We start from the raw sequence: 17,641 nt of genomic DNA, 5'->3' as shown, positions 1-17,641 counted from the left end.
TACAGACTCTGTTGCATTGGTCTTTAAGAAGTATATGTATTGCTTTCCAGTTTAAAAAAAAAAGAGAGAGAGAGATTGTATTTCTTGTACTTTAGACCTAAACATTCTTTTAAGGATATATTTTTATTCTTCCACCTTATCACTCTTCTAGATACTTTATAGCAGTTATGCAGAAATTTTACATAGATAAGAGATTGTGCTCATGCTTAAATGGTCATTGAGGAATTAATCTTGTAACCTTTATGAGCATGTTTTATTAATATCTATATCATTAAATTTAATATTAATAATATTTAACATTTAATAACCATTGAATGTATATGTAAGAATGTATTTTGTGCCAGTGGGTTTTGAAAATGTGGAAAGGTCACTATACTAGTATAAAAATTATTAAACATCTTCCCCATAATATATTAATTGCACTTGCTCAACTCATTTAAGAGGCAGTTCTGGATAACAAAGATTATAATACTTTTGTTTGTCGGCATGCTTAGCAATATGCTTTCTAGGAATGGAAGTATTTGGTACAGCTTTTCAAAATATCTATTGCACTCTTACAGTCTGGAAATATATTTGCCATGAAATGATTTATAATTAAACAGAAAACTGATAAAGTAGGAGAGAATTCAAAACTGTAACTATTATACTAATTTAGTTATTCTTATTGGTAAGGCAGTATAAATTGTCTACAAAAGTATTTTTTAATCGAAAAATTAAAAAATATTTTAACCTAAAATATTTTAACCTTTTAAACTGTTTTTATCCTCAAAAGATCTTAATTATTAAATCATTTTCCTTTACCATATATATATATATATTTGTTTAAATGGCTTGCTATGAATTTTAATGTTTGGTAGATATCCTAACACTAAAAACCCACTCCTTTTTTCAAAATGGCAATTGAAAAAGATTATGTAAAGATGAAAAATTAACTTTTGTATAGGCTGTGTCAGGTAGGAAAATACAACTGACTATCTGAGGCAGTTTTTATCTCCATTTGGAAAAATCCCATGGTCATATCAAGGTTCCTCTGTATTATTTGGTTTCTTTTCTTTCCCACCCCCTATTACTGATGTAAAACTAGTATAACTAATATTTAGGGAAATTGTCATTAGGTATTTTGTTAATTCTCACTATTTTAAGTTATTTTAATGAAATCAAAACGTTTACATGTAGAAACACATGTATATGGATATTGTACGTGTGTACATGGCTTGCGTGATTATATTAGCATTGTTGAGTGGCTTCTTCTGACAATCTCTTTAATTTTATTAATACTATGGGAATGGCAGGAGGGAAACCTCTATTTTCAAAAGAGTGTTCTAATTATGGAAATAGATCCAAATTTTTCTCAGAGTACAGCTTATGGCCAGAGAATGACACATTACCTACTTGCCACAACCATTTGGAAGATGTTTTTCTCCCTCCCATGTTCCAGGAATATATGTTTCTTAATGCAAAGTTTATACCTGAATTCAAGAATGTTTGGAATCTAGAGAGTAGCTTTCTTGCTCTTCTCCATTTAATTCATGCAATGCCAAGTTTACTCATAGGCACAAAAGTCAAGGATGTTGGATTATTAGGGATAGTTCTCATGTTAAATGATCTGTTTTGAAAAATTCATTGAAATAGCCTCTGGGTTTAAGGATCTTCTGCCCTACTGCCACCCACTGTGGGTCTTTCCAAAGACCGAAATTTAACACAGTTTTATTCTTAAATAGTTAATGCTTAAAATGCAAAATAAAATGGATTGATGTAATTTACACCAGCAAGACTGAGGATCTACTAAGTTCCCTTCACTGCACTAAGGCTGATAAAAATTAAGGTAATTAGATCACCATAAATGAAGATCTCCTGGGTTCACAACATGAAATGAGACCTGATAAAGAAGTAACGTCTTTCTCAACCTTGGTGTGTAAAGTAATGATATTGTGGCATATCCTTGAAAATATAGGGTGCAGGTTCCCACAGCAGAGAAGAAAAGATACTGAAAAGTTGGGGAAGTCAATATCATCAGAGACCAGTTGGATACCCAAGGAAAGAGAGGACCTGCAGGGTTCTGGCGTTGAGTGATTGGGTAGATGAGCTACACCGCAGAGTACAAAGTGGGAAGTTCAGGAGAAGGTGAGGTAGGGGAGTTTGGATGAGATCAGAGACAAGAATTCAGAACCCTCTATAAATGGAGGTTAGTGTCAGGGAACAAATTAGTTAAATCTGTACCGTGGCCCTCACTTCATCTTCTCAAAATTAACCATCTCTGTGTAACTCACATCTTTGCTGTCTTTCATCTGGACAAAGTGGTTCTCCAGGCTTTATATTACAAAGCGATCATGCCAAATAAAATCTCATAACCTTTCTCTTTTGCTTAAAACCTTTCACCGGTATCTTACGCCTGTAAGAAAAAGTTGATTTCATCCACTTGGTGTGGAAGGGCCATGAGGATGGCTGGGGTTCCTCTCCCAGCTCCTCCAGCAGCTCGCTCTGGCCTTGCACATTGTTCAGACAGAAACACTGGCATCGATCCACGGGGCAGACCAAGCTATTTTAGAAATGTGCACCTTTGCATATACTGTCCCTCCCGCATAGGGTGCTTTCTCTGCTTTCCACCTTGTTTCCTTTCCTAAACCTTTGTTACCGGTGGTGACTCAAGAAGACATTCAAATATTCTCTATTATGAGCTTTTTTTCTGACCCTTTCCAATGGCAACACTTCATCTGTTATCACTACACCTTTCATTTTTAATTTGACAGACAGCTGTATTTTAATTGTTTATATCTGCCTCTCATTAGACCATGGAATTTCTAAGAAATTTGGATAAATTTCAGGGCACCATTTAATATACACTCCACACTTATGAGAAGATAGTATTCCAAATATCAAATATATACAAAAGTAGAGAGAACGTATAACTCATTCTGCTATCCAATTTCAATAATTTTTAACTAATGGTCAATCTTGTTCCTTCTATGGCTCTACTCCCCTTTATCCTCCCAAATGTTTTGAAGCAAAATCCTAGACATGATATAACCTTTCATTTGCAAATATTACTATATGTATTTCTAGAAAATAAGGACACTTTTTGAAAACACACTGATGATACCATCATCACACCTAAAATATTAACAGTTCCTTAATATTAACAAATCTTCAATTAGTATTCAATTTTGCACTGTTTTGCATTCTTTAAACTGTTCGAGTAAAAACCTGGTAAAGTCTATACTTCATGACTGGTTGATATGTTTCTTTTGGTCTGAAACAGTTGTCCTTCAGGGGCAATTTTGCCCTGTAAGGGACAATTTGGCAGGCTGGAGACATTTTTGGTTTTCACAACTGCTGTGGACTGCATGTTTGTATCCTCCCAAAACAGATGAATTAAAGCCCTAACCCCAATGTGATGGTATTTGTAGGTGGGGCTTTTGGAATCTAGTTAAGGTTAGATGAGTTCATGCAGGTGGGGCCCTCATGATGGAACAAATGCTCTTATAAAAAGAGGAGAAGACATGGGATCTCTCTCTGTGTGCGTGCACCACGGAAGGACTTGCGAGAATGGAAACAGGAAGAAGACTCCAAGCAAGAGCCCAGCCATGCTGGCACCTTGGTCTCAGACTTCCAGCCTCAGAACTGTGAGAAATAAGCCTTTGTTGGTCAAGCCACTCAGTGTATGGAATTCTGTTATAGCAGCCCAGTCTGAGTGACACAACTAAAGGAGAGTGCTACTGGTATCTAGTGGGTGGAGGCCAGGGGTACTGCTAAACACCCTGCAATGCACAGGACAGCTGCACAATAAAGAATCACCCAAACCCAAATGTCAAGAGCCCGAGGTTGACAAACTCTAGTCTGGAGGTTTTTCCTTCACCTATTTTTTTTTTTTTGCAATTATTTGTTGAATAAGCTGGATCTTTTGTCCTACAGAGTTCCCCCTAGTTTGCATTTGCAAATGACACATCGTTGTATCATTTAAGGTATTTCTCTGTCTCTTATATTTATTAGCAATTAGATTTAGAAGTTTCATCAGATTCAGATTCAACTTTTTCAGCAACACTACTTTATTCTATTTCATAGACAGTATTGTAGACTTCCATGAGGGGCATATAATGTCTAATTATCTGTCATCACTATGGAAAACTTGATGACCAATGTCTATATCCATTAATTCATTAGAGGTTGAAAAATGATGATTTTGTATTTTTTTAATTTCTTCATTTACTGCGAATATCACTTGTTTCTTGGAAATAGTTATTACAATGTTCGATATGAAAAGAGCATTGTGCCTAGGACATTTACACATTCCTTATTTCTTTTTAGAAATATCCTGTACCACCTCGATGAGAAGACAAGCCAGTTTTCAATCGTCCTGGAGGCACGGGAGCGCTGCAAGTTACTTGCCTCAAATGAGACCCTTCAAGCAGCCCTGTCAGAGGTGTTGAACAGCATTAATTCAGCTCAGGTTTACTTCAAAGCAGGACTTGATGTGTTCGAGAGTGTCTTGGGTGGAAAGAACTGAGAAAGCTCTCAGCATTTTAAAAAGTTTGTTTACAATTCCTCAAGCAAAAGTTCTAATCTAACCGGATTTTCTGACATTGAAGACTTTCCCCCCAGTGACTTTTTATACAAGTCCAAAGCTATTATGACGTTGTGTTTTTAAGTGTACATATAAAAGGGCATTTTGCACATTTAATATTTTCTTATATCGACATCTCTGAATATGTAAAAGCAAGTTATTGAAATAATCCTTAAGATTTATCTATTAAAAAGAAATCTGCTGTATTTTTATATATATAAAATATTTTGGGGGGAAAAGTTCCAAGAAGTTCTGGACAATCTTCACTCCTAGGGATAAAACATATAGGAATGGAAGTTATTCCCTATGTTACAGCTATTAATGACCTAGTTTCTGTAATAGAAATGGAGAGTTGACGTGGTTTCAGATTAACTTCACTAGTAAGTATTCAATATGAAGAATTCAAGTATTCTGACCCAGTGATTGGTCGACCAAAACCACTTTGAATGTTTCTATTTTATGAAATGAAGTGCCTGTTCGTAATACAACTAGATGTAGTAATACACTGGTTATGAAATTGTATTTTTTAAGTATTAATGAAAAAAAGAGCCATAAACATTCCAGGGGAAAATCTCAAAGTCGCTGCACAGAGCAATTTAAATGCAAATTTTTTCCTAACAACTTATAAGGTGACTAGCTTTGAAACCCCTAATTTGCCTCAGTTGATTTTGTACAAATTTCAGGAGTGATATATGTCTTATGAGGGAGAAAATATTTCTGATTTCTTCTTCTGTCGGTTCTGTTGGAAGCACTGAAAGCCAGCTACGCTGAAAGAAAAGCATTTTGCATCGCTTTTCTTGTATCTCTTCTGAAACTCCTTCCCATAAGGCGGTTTTAACAGAATACCATGTAATTTCCACAGGAAAGTAGCAAAGTTTCTCTTTGAAAACCCAAACTATCTTAAAAAGCATCAAATTGCTATTTCTGCCACTGACAAAAAGGACTTACAATGAAAGACATAGTTGTTTGATCAATGAAAAACTCTTAATTCTGCGAAGAAACTTTTGATATTTTTCCTTCTTTATCCTTCATTGACTAAGATGAAAGTGTAGCAAATATTCATGCTTCTAATTTTATGCAGAAAATACAGTGTTACTATAAAAGTGTGCTTTCCCACACTTCAATGCTTCTCTCATGTGGAAAATGAAGTTTTTCATATTGACATTGTCATGAAATGGCCCCAGCATCCACTATTTCCCCAAAAGCCTAAAATTCTGTCTATTAGGTGACAGTTTAAACTTTGAGCTTTAGCCTTCGAAACGTTCTTCTCGTATTGAATAAAGCAGTTTCCCTCAGGAAACATCCTCAGTATATTTTATGTGAATTGTCTCTGCCTAACACAACACTCAGACACACTTCCCTTTGTAGATACACCACCAGAGCAACATTACAGCCAATGCTTGCGTGACGACGTCTCCAGTTTTTATGGATACGCATAAACCTACTCTTAGTTTAAAGGCAAGCTTCAGTTGAGGGGCAAGAATTAATCAGTATTGATTAATTGATTTATAAGTGTCAGCCGTCCCCATCATAAGTAACGTTGATTTGCTCAAGGCAAAGAGGAGAATTGATGCAATTAGCTAGATAATTCGAGCAGAAATCCATTTTCCTATGAATTGCCTGTGTGCACCTATTTTTAAGTGACAAATGAAATGACCTTTCAAATTTTTTAAAACCAGTGTGCTTGTTTGAACATATTTCCCCTGTTGAGGAGTCTCTACAAGGAAAGGCTGCGAGGACCAGGATCCTGCGTGCCTCAGCGTCAGTGCTCTCGCCTGCTCCACAGAAATCAGTAGCAGGACAGAGGTGAGAAGACACGTACAAAAACCGTTTGGGGCCAAATAAGAGAATGCTTCCTACCAAAGGGGCTTCCATATTTAACCAAACTTCAGTGTGTTCCTTCCAGTTCTTCATTTAGAGTTGAAGTTAATTTAAAGCAAACAACATTTTGGAGTTGAAGCTGAATTTAAAGCAAGCAAAAACAAATAATTATTAGTTTGGTGGTTTATCATTTTAAAACTCAATCCTAACGAAACTCACTCCTTAGTCTGTAAGACTGTCAAGAGCACAAAATACACGTTTGTACGTTTTTGTCTAAAGATTGCATACCTAAGAAAACCACATTGCATAGATAAAAATCTCAATATTATACATTTTCCCTTGTAGATTATATGGTATTTGCTATTTGAAAAAAAAAAACTAAAGTTAACTATGTACTAATGTGTTTTAATTAGTCTATTTAAGAGATTATGTGAAGAAAGTAGATTATAATTAAAGCAGATGTCCACTAATTCTATAGACACTGCTTTAGATCTCTGACTGCAACAAACCTCGTACCTAGAACATCACTGCTATGGTGTTCCTCTAAATTCATATCAGGTTAACTTTTTCCCTAACAAATCCAAGTAAATAAAATCCTATGCAAGTTAATAACAAGTGTTTTTGGTGAATTGGTTTAAAGTGTTGCGGAGATCCCCGGGTGCCTGTACTTCTCACAATCCTTCATACATAAAATTGCACCAGGGCATAAAGAGTCACAAATGGTTATTCTCCCAAAAAAATGTGGCAGATGTTCACCACTTAAATTTGGGTTCAGGAAGGCTACACGTGAGCTACTGCTCTTTGTGGAAAAATGGCGGTTCTATAGTCAAAAGAAAGCCTAAGAGACATTGTGGTCTAAGCCCAAGAAAATGACCTTCAGCCAGGGAAAGCATCATCACTCCTGTCAGATGCAGGGAGCGAAGCCAGAGTGATCAGCAGCATGGATGTAGTCACAGGTTTAGTTAGTAGCAAAAACACTAAACTAAAAAGCACGGGAATTTAAGCTTCTCTGCTTTCTCACGCAATATATCCAGCTCTCTCCCTGAGGTGCGAGGGCTACAGACGATTTTTTTCCAGTGACTTCTATGTAACTAGCCATTCTACCAGATGCTATATGGGGTGGAATCACTGCTTTTAATTAAGGACTAGCTCATTCTCCGACTATACATGACAAACGAAACTGTCTATCCCAGGGAACCCAGGAAAGGGACACCAAGACTGGTACTTGGGGAAAATGGGAAAGTCTCTATGTGATGCCAGAAGTCAGGAAGGAGGGCATTGAGTAAAATGCTATTATGAGAGGACATTTTAGCCCTCTGTTAAATCAGCAGTCTAAATCAGTGTTTCTCAAAATGTGAATTTGGAGGAACGAGGCCTGGGAATACTCATCTTTAGCAAGATTCCCCAGGTAAGACTTAAGTACCCTAAAATTTAAGAATTTCTGATCTACATTGATCCTGGGTCTAGAGAAAACATTCCTTGGTAATATATGTAAATAAAATAAAGAGTCACAATAACAGGAAGATCCTAAAACTTTGCTCTTAATGGCACCATTAGAAAAAAAAGAGAGACAGAGAGAAACCATTGCATCTCTCCAAAAAGGATGCAGACACAGTTAACATCTGTGCCTATTACATGTCAGGCAGTATTATAGACTTTTTCACATATTTGTTTCTTGCAGTTGAACCCCCACAATAACCCATTTTAAAAATGAAGACATTTGGTAGAGAAATTTGTCCAAAATTCCACAGCTAATAAAAATGGCTGATGTGTCTCCGTGCTAGGATCTCTGGTATGCACTCCTGTGTTCCTCCAACACCGAGCGCTGCAGAAAACATCAGAAGAATCTTTTCGTTATAGAAAGTGATGTGACTGAGAATTTTAATGTATCTCTGCACAACTGATCAGATTATGTAGCCTGATACTTTACTGGTTTAATTAAAGAGCTTGAAAAAACAAATTACATCATTCCTTATGAGGTTTGCCCACCCTACCAATGGTGGGCGTGTGTAGATAAATTAGAAGCTATCCATAAAAGCATTAAAAATAAGTGTACCATTGTGAAATATCATGGTAACTAGATGAAACAACATAAAAAGAGACAAGAAGCCGCATTATTTCACAATTTCCTCCTCCAATACGTGTACTATTTCACTGGGAAAAAAAAAAAAAGAGCAGGTGCTGGGATTTACAACCACAGTTTTATATCATCCTTAAAGATTCAGCCAAACTAATTGACTTTTTAAAATAAATAGAGATGTGGCATGCAGTAGGTTTCCCCATTGAAAAAATAGGTGCATGAAAATAAAATAAACAATGACCTGTTACCATCTGCCCAGTAATGAATCAGCAACTTTTCTTCAAATGAAAAACTATAATTATTTGCACAATAAATTGGTAGACCTGGCCAAAAATGTTCTCAAGAGACGTTCTGTGGAATGTGTAATTAATTACTCCAAAAATTAAGCTTTCTCTGAGGGTAGCACACTGTCATCTCCATGGTTTAATAGGCTATTTAAATGTGCCTTAGCCACACATTCTCCTAGTAGAAAAAGAATTAAACTGCCAATCCATGTGTTGAGGGGAAGAGAAAGGGACCCACATATTCCAATAAATATATCAGCAACATAACTGTTCCATCACAAGATCACGGATGTAACGCAAGGGGAAGCTAAACAAACAATGTGATATTTGAGAAAAGAAATACTCTGCCTAGCTGCTAGTGAATCTGGATTTCTTGCATAAATTTAAATTGCAGGCTTAAAAAAGCCTCAGAATCTGCTATTCTGAAAGATGTTTTAAAACGTCACAGGGTTCTGAGCACCCCATCAAGTACAAATACTTTTCAGTTAAGTGAGTTTGTTTTATGCAATTCAGAATTACAGGTGACAAGAATTTGAAAGGATGGTTGCCAAAGAAATCTTTAAAATGTAGCCTTTTCTGATCATCACCATAGCCACTCATTTTTCTGTTTTCTCTTTCTAGATATACTCTAACAATGGGATTAGGCTTTTCTTTGCCCCCTTAGAAAGTAATTTTAGGATCTAGTCCTCTCAATACATATTTATCTGTTAATCAGCCAGAGTTTTATTTCCATAATTTCTTTCCATTATCCTTTGAAGATATACACTGAAGTGCCTTTAGCATCTCTGGGACTGCCAAGAATCTTGAGACCCTTCTTATTATGAGATGACATACTTCTTAAAGACATTTATAATCTCATATCCAGATTGTATCTAAATTTACAAAGCAAAGGATTAAATTGAGGCACTTTCAGGTAGCATTCAAGGAAAAGGAGCTGCTTTCAATTTTCGTAAACTTCTGGTTAGATTATTTTGTGTTTGGATTATATAGTTATATAATCTTCTGTAACCAAAATGGTGATTTTGATGTTTTCAGCCAAAATCCAATCATTGAAGCCAATGAAATGCATGGCTACTCTAATTTCTTAAGCAGGATCCTGTCAAGAATTCATTCAGGAGCAGTTGATTCTGCGCCTACATCTAGACAATGTTTTAATGAGTAGAGAGAGAGCCTAACAGTATTCCGTCCACTTCCTTTGATGTCGTAAGCCAATAAGCACTGAGGTAGCTTTTCTCAGAAGAAAACAGATTTTATTTCCCTGGGGCTAATTAATATGCACCACCTCGGTCCCCAGAGAACTACACAGGTGCCTGTACGATGCCATATGTCATGTGCTATATCCCAGCAAGCTCAAGAGATTAATATGCAATCATTATTATGAACTATTATGTTGCATTGAAGTTAATGTCGGTCTTTTGTTCTAATTAAAGTACAAACTTGGCATCTGAATAGAAGCTTAGCTAGAGAAGTGGAGTTAGAGTTTCTGTTTTAATGAACTACATATATTTTTCAATCAAAATGTGTAATTATTTAATTATCTGGCCTGCTCAGTAAGTATATAATTCTTTCTTTAGAGAAGCTTTATTCAGTATGTTACTATGCAGATGAACACTACTCGGAGTGTGTTTTATCTTTACAAATTCTTAGCCATTGTCGAATCATGCTTTCATTATATACGCGGTACCGTTTTATTCGTATTAATAATGATTATCTCTTTATCTTTACATCAAGCTGCTGCACGTGGACTACCTTACTCTGAAAGTCAGAAAAAAAACGTGATTACTCTACAAAGACAGTTTTATCATATTTGTCTAAGAAGAAACAAACACACAAACAAGCAAACAAAATATTTTACCATACCATTGCAAATTGTCTGCAGGAAACCAAATACCCAGATGGTTAAGTGTAGCTCATTTAATTATATCCCAAAGGTGTTATAAATAATTCTGTTTAGAAGCTGATATAGGACTCTATTAGGTAATTTAGTATTTACATTTCACAGAGAAAGGTTTAGTGGCAAATATATCCCACACATTTTAACTTGCTACTTGGAGAATATGAATAGATTGTATTCAGAAGAGAAAAAAAAAAAGATTTCTAGGACACTTTGAAGGGCTGGTTTGTTTTTGTAGACCTCTAGAAGAATCAGCACATCATTTTGATAATAGTTTCATATATGTGTTTAAAATGTTAATATATGCCATGCATTTTTAATCATGCCTTCAGTGTAGTGATATTTAGATACATAAAACATTATAATAAATAAAATGTCTCAATTGTATAACAGTAAAAAAAAATATGGCCTTTAAGAATGGTGATGAGCAGGGAAAGATTTACAAATTAACTTGGGATAAATTTGGAGGACAATCTCTCCAATTAAATTTGCTTTGATTAAAAACAAATATCTCTCAAGGGGTATCCCAATTACTAAATTACACTAAACTATTATAGTATTGAATATTGTTCGAAATAATTTGATTATCATCTGTGATTCAGAAATCTTTTCTTCATACAGAAATTTCATGGTCATTGTCTTTGCTGTGATTGATTTTTAATGACATTGATTTAAAGGCACATGTCTGTGTTTTTTTTAATTACTATATAGGGTTGAATGTCTAATTTCTATAATGTGTAGAAGCCCACCAGGAACTTAATGCTTTCTATATTTGGGCCAAGTGTGATCTCTATTTTACAATGTTTTAATGTATTATTCCCATGATTCAATATGCAGCTTACAAGGGAAAGTATATTGTGATTTGGAGTGGCAAACAATGGGTTGGCATACCACATCTATTAAGAATTTGGATGAATAATTTATATTTCAGTTGCTTAAATATTTGCACATAATTGAAAACATAGTACTATGAAAAAAAAGGCATCTTTCAAGAAATACGTTCTGATTTAGAAATGCAGTATGTGCAGTGAAATGGTAATGTTTAAAACACCCATTTAAAAATATTAAATCCAGGTGAAAACCATTGATCTACTGTGTTTTGTTATGACAAGATATGTAATATTTTAAATACGCAAAATGAATAGTAGTTATAGTGTGTATTGTTAATGGATTGCCTTTATGTAATGCATACCACACCCAAAAAGGAATAAGCCTTGCCCAGAGAACATTCTATAAGTTTCTATTGTTCTTCTTTGCCTTCCATTCTTTTCTTAAACATGCGGTTCTCATACTGGGCCATTTAGGTTTGCTGGTTGTGCTAGGTTTTTTTTGTTTTTTGGTTTTTTTTTTAAAGATTTTATTTATTAGAGATAGAGACAGCTAGCAAGAGAGGGAACACAAGCAGGGGGAGTGGGAGAGGAAGAAGCAGGCTCATAGCAGAGGAGCCCGATGTGGGGCACGAACCCATAATGCCGGGATCACGCCCTGAGCCGAAGGCAGACGCCCAACCGCTGTGCCACCCAGGCGCCCCTTAACATCAAGTAACAGTATTTCTATCAACTCCCACGCCAAAGATTTTGTTTCCTCAAATTAGCTCAAAAAAAAGGCTGTCAGTTATTTATCACACAAAAAGTGTTCTCTGTTTGCATGACGCAGATTTCACTTATTCATTCATCAAACATTGACAAAGACCCTATTCTAAGCCCAGTACTGTACAAGGACGATTAGTATAATTTCACCTTCTAGGACTCCATAGAATATAACGCTTCAGTTTAACTTATGACAATTCTAGATGCCAAGGTACTCACATGTTAGTTTGTGGCAAGGATATTGACAGAGCAGAGCACCATAGGTTCAGGATACACACCCACCTCGGTGGGCTTTGTTGAGTCTCTTCAAGACTAAGGAAAAGCGAGTTTCTCCAAAAGCCTTGCTATATGATAGCTAGTATTTACTGGGGGCTTACCATAGAGTCAGGTATAGATATAAAAATTCCGAAAAAACAATCACAGAATAATATCTTATTCTACCCATGAAGTAAAACTAAAATATACAAAATTATATATTATTCATGGGGAGGTATATATGTATTCAAAGCATGAAAATACAGACTAAAAAAATAAAGACCTGTTTTAATGCATGGTAGTAGGTGGGAAACAAGTGCTAAAGATAGGGGTACAGAATATAACTTGACTGTAATGTTTTATTTCTTTTTTTACACAAAATAGAATCTAAGCAATATAATAAAATAGCAAAGTGGTAGATTAGGTCATTATTCTCATTTCTCTACATCCTCCCTTGTCAGTTTGGATGGTGGATATATGTGCTTGTTATGGAATTCTTACTAGCTTTCTGGATTAAAAATAAAATCCTCAAAGGAACATAAAACACCCAATAAGATAGTCTGATCCTGGAGCCCATACTTACAACCATGAACCCAACCCGCCTTTCTAAATGACACAATTTTATAAGCACAGTCCCTTTCCTCTCCTCCTTTCAACTATACTAATCTTACAAAGGCAGAGGCATTCTTACAAGGGCTTCTCACAGACATAATTTTCGTACAGGTACATTTTTACCCATTTTTTTTTCTTCGTCAATACTTCCCTATCTCAGTAAATACATCGGACTCTGTAATCAAAAAGTGGAAATCACCTTTGATCCTTTCATTTCCCTCCCTCACTACATCCAGTCTATCAGCTAGTTGTGTTGGCTCTGCTGCGAAATACACCCCAAACCTGTACACTTCTCCGTCTCCACTGCTACCGTCCGACTCCACACCGACGTCTGCTCTCCCCTGCCCTGCACTGGCCAGTGTGAGTATTTCAAGCAAAGGGGATTTATTTTATTATTATATTTTACAGATTTTATTTATTTCTCAGACAGAGAGAGAGAGAGAGCACAAGCAGGGGGAGGGGCAGAGGCAGAGGGAGAAGCAGACTCCCTGCTGAGCAAGGAGCCCAATGCAGAACTCGATCCCAGAATCCTGGGATCATGACCTGCGCAGAAGGAAGACGCTTAAATGACTGAACCACCCAGGTGTCCCAACAAAGGGGATTTTAAAATAAGAAAATGGTTACAAAATTATTGAAAGGGCTAGTGCAACAAAAGGGTGAAGGTACTGTTTCTTAGAGATCAGTAACTGCAGGAAACTGCTACTGACCTTAGGGCTGGAAGAGCATAAAGGAGGATATCTGTGATAAACCGGGAGCCAGCATTCTCCTGACAATTGGAAACTTCGTTGCTGCTGGTGGTGGAGCCACTGAGCATGGAGCTTAAAGAACAGCCACAAAGTTGATCTGAAGTCTAGGAGCCCGCACAACCTCTGCTTCTCCTACCAGAAGCATGGAAAAACAAAAATCTTCCACGCTTTTCAGACTTCTACCCCCTTGCAAGTGCCTGTCATTGGCAGGTCAAAGTGGAATCCAGGCAGCAAGGGAGGCTCTAAAATGTGCATTCATGCTCCTAGCCCCTGAATTATGGGGGAGTTTTTGGGGGTGGGGGTGGAATAGAGTTCACACAGACCATGGTTACCACAGTCTCCAAATGGGGCTGTATTCTTCTATGAATGAATAAGTGAATGACCTCTTTTATCCACATGTTTTAAGATCCCTTGATTTTTTCCCCTAGACTATGGATGTCACTTACCCACACGACCTATAATAAAACAACTCGAAATTACTTTAGTGTAACATTCCTGTACCATTCCATAACCAACAAAATGGCTAGCCCTGTGCAGCTCTAGGAGAGCCCAGACCTGAAACACAAAGCCACAGTGAAGCCTTAAGTCTTATAATGGAGACCTATGAATGATAATAAGGGAGCAGAGAGTAAAAGTAATTAAATCTTGTGGAATGCAAGAAAGGTTTCTCAGAAAAGGAAATATTTGAGTCTGAAGAGTGAATAGAAGTCCTTCGGAGGAAAGGAAGAATGGCATTGCCAAGAAAAGGAGCAGCGTACGCAGGTCACACAGGAGAGAAAGCACAGGGCATTCCCATAATTTTCTGCTTTGAAGTTTCTGGTTGTTTTTTTTTTTTTTTCCCCTCAGCTTCAGTAAAGCTTATGATTTTTTATTGTGGTTTTTGTGCGAAGAGCAACCTGCAGACTGCTTATGTATTTCTTTAGACACCATTTGATTTTATAAAATCCCTAAGTTGGCTAATTTACATATGGTACATACTGAACAGATTTCCATCAAAATACAGAAGGTGGCTTCCCATTATCTTCAGCATAAGATCCAATGACTTAGGACGATATCTGAGATTCTGCGTGGCGACTCCCACGCCTACTGTTCTTTCTCTGTTCTTGCCAAGTCTCCCCCTACATCTTGTTTTCTACCCATGCTGATGGGCCTGATGTTTCCCGTGTGCGCCATCCTTTCTCATACCTCAGTGACCTCTCGCCTACTTTCATTCTTCCAATCAAACGCCTCCCATTCACCTACATATGATTCCCATCTCTCGTTTTCCAAGATAAGTCGTATTAATGAAGTCATCTCAACCTTTCTTTGAAAAATTATTCAAAACTGCTTCATAGCACATGATTTTATCACATGGGGTTCTTACAATTCTTGGGATCTGATGAGTCAGTTCTTCATTGATTCTGTGGGCCACCATGAATTATGTCTCTGAGGTTGTCTTTGATTAAGCAACTCAGAGTTAATTTCTCTTTTTCCCCAAAACAAAAACAAAAACAAGAGAAAGAAAACATTTAAAAAAAAAATCCTACCAAATTCCTAGGCAAAGTGCTACAAGCCCAAAAAGGTGGTGGTGGCAGGTTGGGGGGTTGAACACTGTATTATTATCTGCAGCTTCAGTTCCAAATCTTCTTGCATTTAAGCTTCTTAGCTAGACTGTGGAAAATTTCTTCATTTGATATGTTTTGAGGCTGTCTGACCAAGGAGGCAGAAAGTTTTGCTCTGCCTATTTAACTTTAAAAACCTGAACTACTTGATATTTGACTGTTTGTGTCCTTTTCTGCTTACTTCAAATATGTGGTAACCTCTTGCCTCCTTTTCTCTTTCCTCTCAGTGGATCATCTCACTTCTTCCTTCTTCAAACATAGAAACAGAACTATATTTCCATGCAAAGTTTCCTCCTTCCTTCCTGCATGTTGGAACAGTCTTGCATATATTCAATCTCTTTTAAGAAAAGACAGTATCAACAATAACAGCAAATATCAACAGCCTTTCTCAGACCTGTATCTCTCTGCAGGCACTTACCTTTGCCTCCCCTTCATAATTAAACTTTTTTTTTCAGAGTTGCTAAATTCTACTGTCTCCTTCCCCTAATCTCCCAAGTATGCCTCATTCCTTGACAACCGACTTGAGTCACCGTTACTTCACTCAACATAATTTTAAATAGTCACAATGTAAGCCCTCTAAGCAAGGTGAACTGTAATTTATTGTACAAACCAGGACTCCTTCTAAAAAGTAAAAGGATGCATTACGAATAATTATGCTGGGAAATCAGGAGTCTGGAATATCTGGTTCAGGAAATGTGATCAGCCTTTTACCTTTAAGGCACTGTGTCCAATGAATATACTTCAATTCTCATCTTTCATCACTCCAATGATCCTCAAGTCTTTTGACATTTCTACTTCCTTGGAATAATATTTTCCCTCGGCTGCCATGAGACAGCATTCATTAGCCTGGTGGGTTTTTTGTGGTGTTTTTTTTTTTTTTCTTTGTCTACTACACTTTTTATTTCTGTGTTGCCCTCCTTTATTTCATACTAAGTACTGCATTTCTGAAGGTTAGTTCCAGGTGCCCTTCTCTTCTCACTATACTTTGTAGAACCTCTGGAAATTTCTAAGCCCATATCTTTTAGAAAAGCTATTTATAAGCAACTAATAAATTACTATCCCCAACGCAGGTGTTGCCTGTTATCTAGTCACAAATACCTTCCTCACATCCTTACCTGACTTCAAAAGCAGCTGAATTCAACTCATGAATACTCCTGCTAGGACTTCTTGTTTGTCTAAGAGACTGGCTCCATATCCATTCAATTTATAACTTAGAAGCATAGGATTCATCAGAGGCACCACATTTTCCCTCACCCACCATCCAACCCAGTATCAAGTACTGGGTGTCTTATGTGTCTTAAGAATCCACTTACTTCTGTTTCTCCAGCTTTTCATGCCACTTCCCAATCTCTTCAAATTACTTGCTCTTTCATTTGGATCAGTACAGAAATCACTCAGCTAGGAGCTCCTGGATGGCTCAGTTGGTTAAGCGGCCAAGCCGTCGACTCCTGATTTTGACTCAGGTCACAATCTCAGGGTTGTGAGATTAAGCCCCACCCCCCCTAAGATTCTCTTTCTCTCCCTCTCCCTTTGCCCCCTCTCTGCCCACCACTCAAGTGCACTCTCGAAAGAAAGAAAAAAGAAAAAGAAAGAAGAAAGAAAAAGAAAGAAAGAAAGAAAGAGAAAGAAAGAAAGAAAGAAAGAAAAAAGAAAGAAAGAAAGAAAGAAAGAAAGAAAGAAAGAAGAAAGAAAGAAAGTCACACACTCAGCCAGCTCGCACAGACTCTTGTGCCACTCAAACTCAAATTCATCCTTCTCATTGAATCCATAACTATCCATCTACCATTCATCTCTTTATCTGTCCCGTATTTGATTTGCAAAATGAACTAAGTCATTTTTATTACCCAGTCTTTGGTCAGTTTCGAAGACCATTTGTGCAAGACCTAAAGTTGACCCTTTGAGGAAATAAGAACACAGAAGAAAGGAGGAGTTTTGTTGAAAGCTGCGGATTTGCTACAGATATTATTTCTCTCCTTCACCATTACTTTAAAACAATAGTTTAAAAAATAGGTTTACAATAATAACCTTACATGAGATTTATAGGCAAAGTAGAATCAGAGAATAAGAAGTTTCAACATCCATCCCTGCTCCATCAAAATGATTCTTCTCTTAAGAAATTGAGAATTGGGACAGCTAATGTATATATTTGTATAGTAATGAAAAGATCTCCTCATTTCAGCATTTAATGGTCCCATAAA

At 36.7% G+C, this 17,641-nt stretch overlaps 1 protein-coding gene across 1 annotated transcript in view; it reads left to right on the top strand.

Annotated features, from left to right (window-relative positions):
- The window catches only part of NAALADL2 (N-acetylated alpha-linked acidic dipeptidase like 2), a 1,303,052-nt gene extending 1,295,969 nt beyond the window's left edge, over positions 1 to 7,083 (top strand). The window contains exon 14 of the mRNA XM_034662698.1: positions 4,306 to 7,083. Coding sequence (XP_034518589.1) covers positions 4,306 to 4,504 — 199 coding nt within the window. The 3' untranslated portion in view covers positions 4,505 to 7,083. The remainder of the gene's footprint in view (positions 1 to 4,305) is intronic.
- Positions 7,084 to 17,641: the final 10,558 nt, after the last annotated feature.

The sequence above is a fragment of the Ailuropoda melanoleuca genome, chromosome 1 (genome assembly GCF_002007445.2).
Source record: "Ailuropoda melanoleuca isolate Jingjing chromosome 1, ASM200744v2, whole genome shotgun sequence".
In the NCBI taxonomy this organism is placed as follows: Eukaryota; Metazoa; Chordata; class Mammalia; order Carnivora; family Ursidae; genus Ailuropoda; species Ailuropoda melanoleuca.
This window is presented reverse-complemented; position numbering and strand designations above follow the sequence as displayed.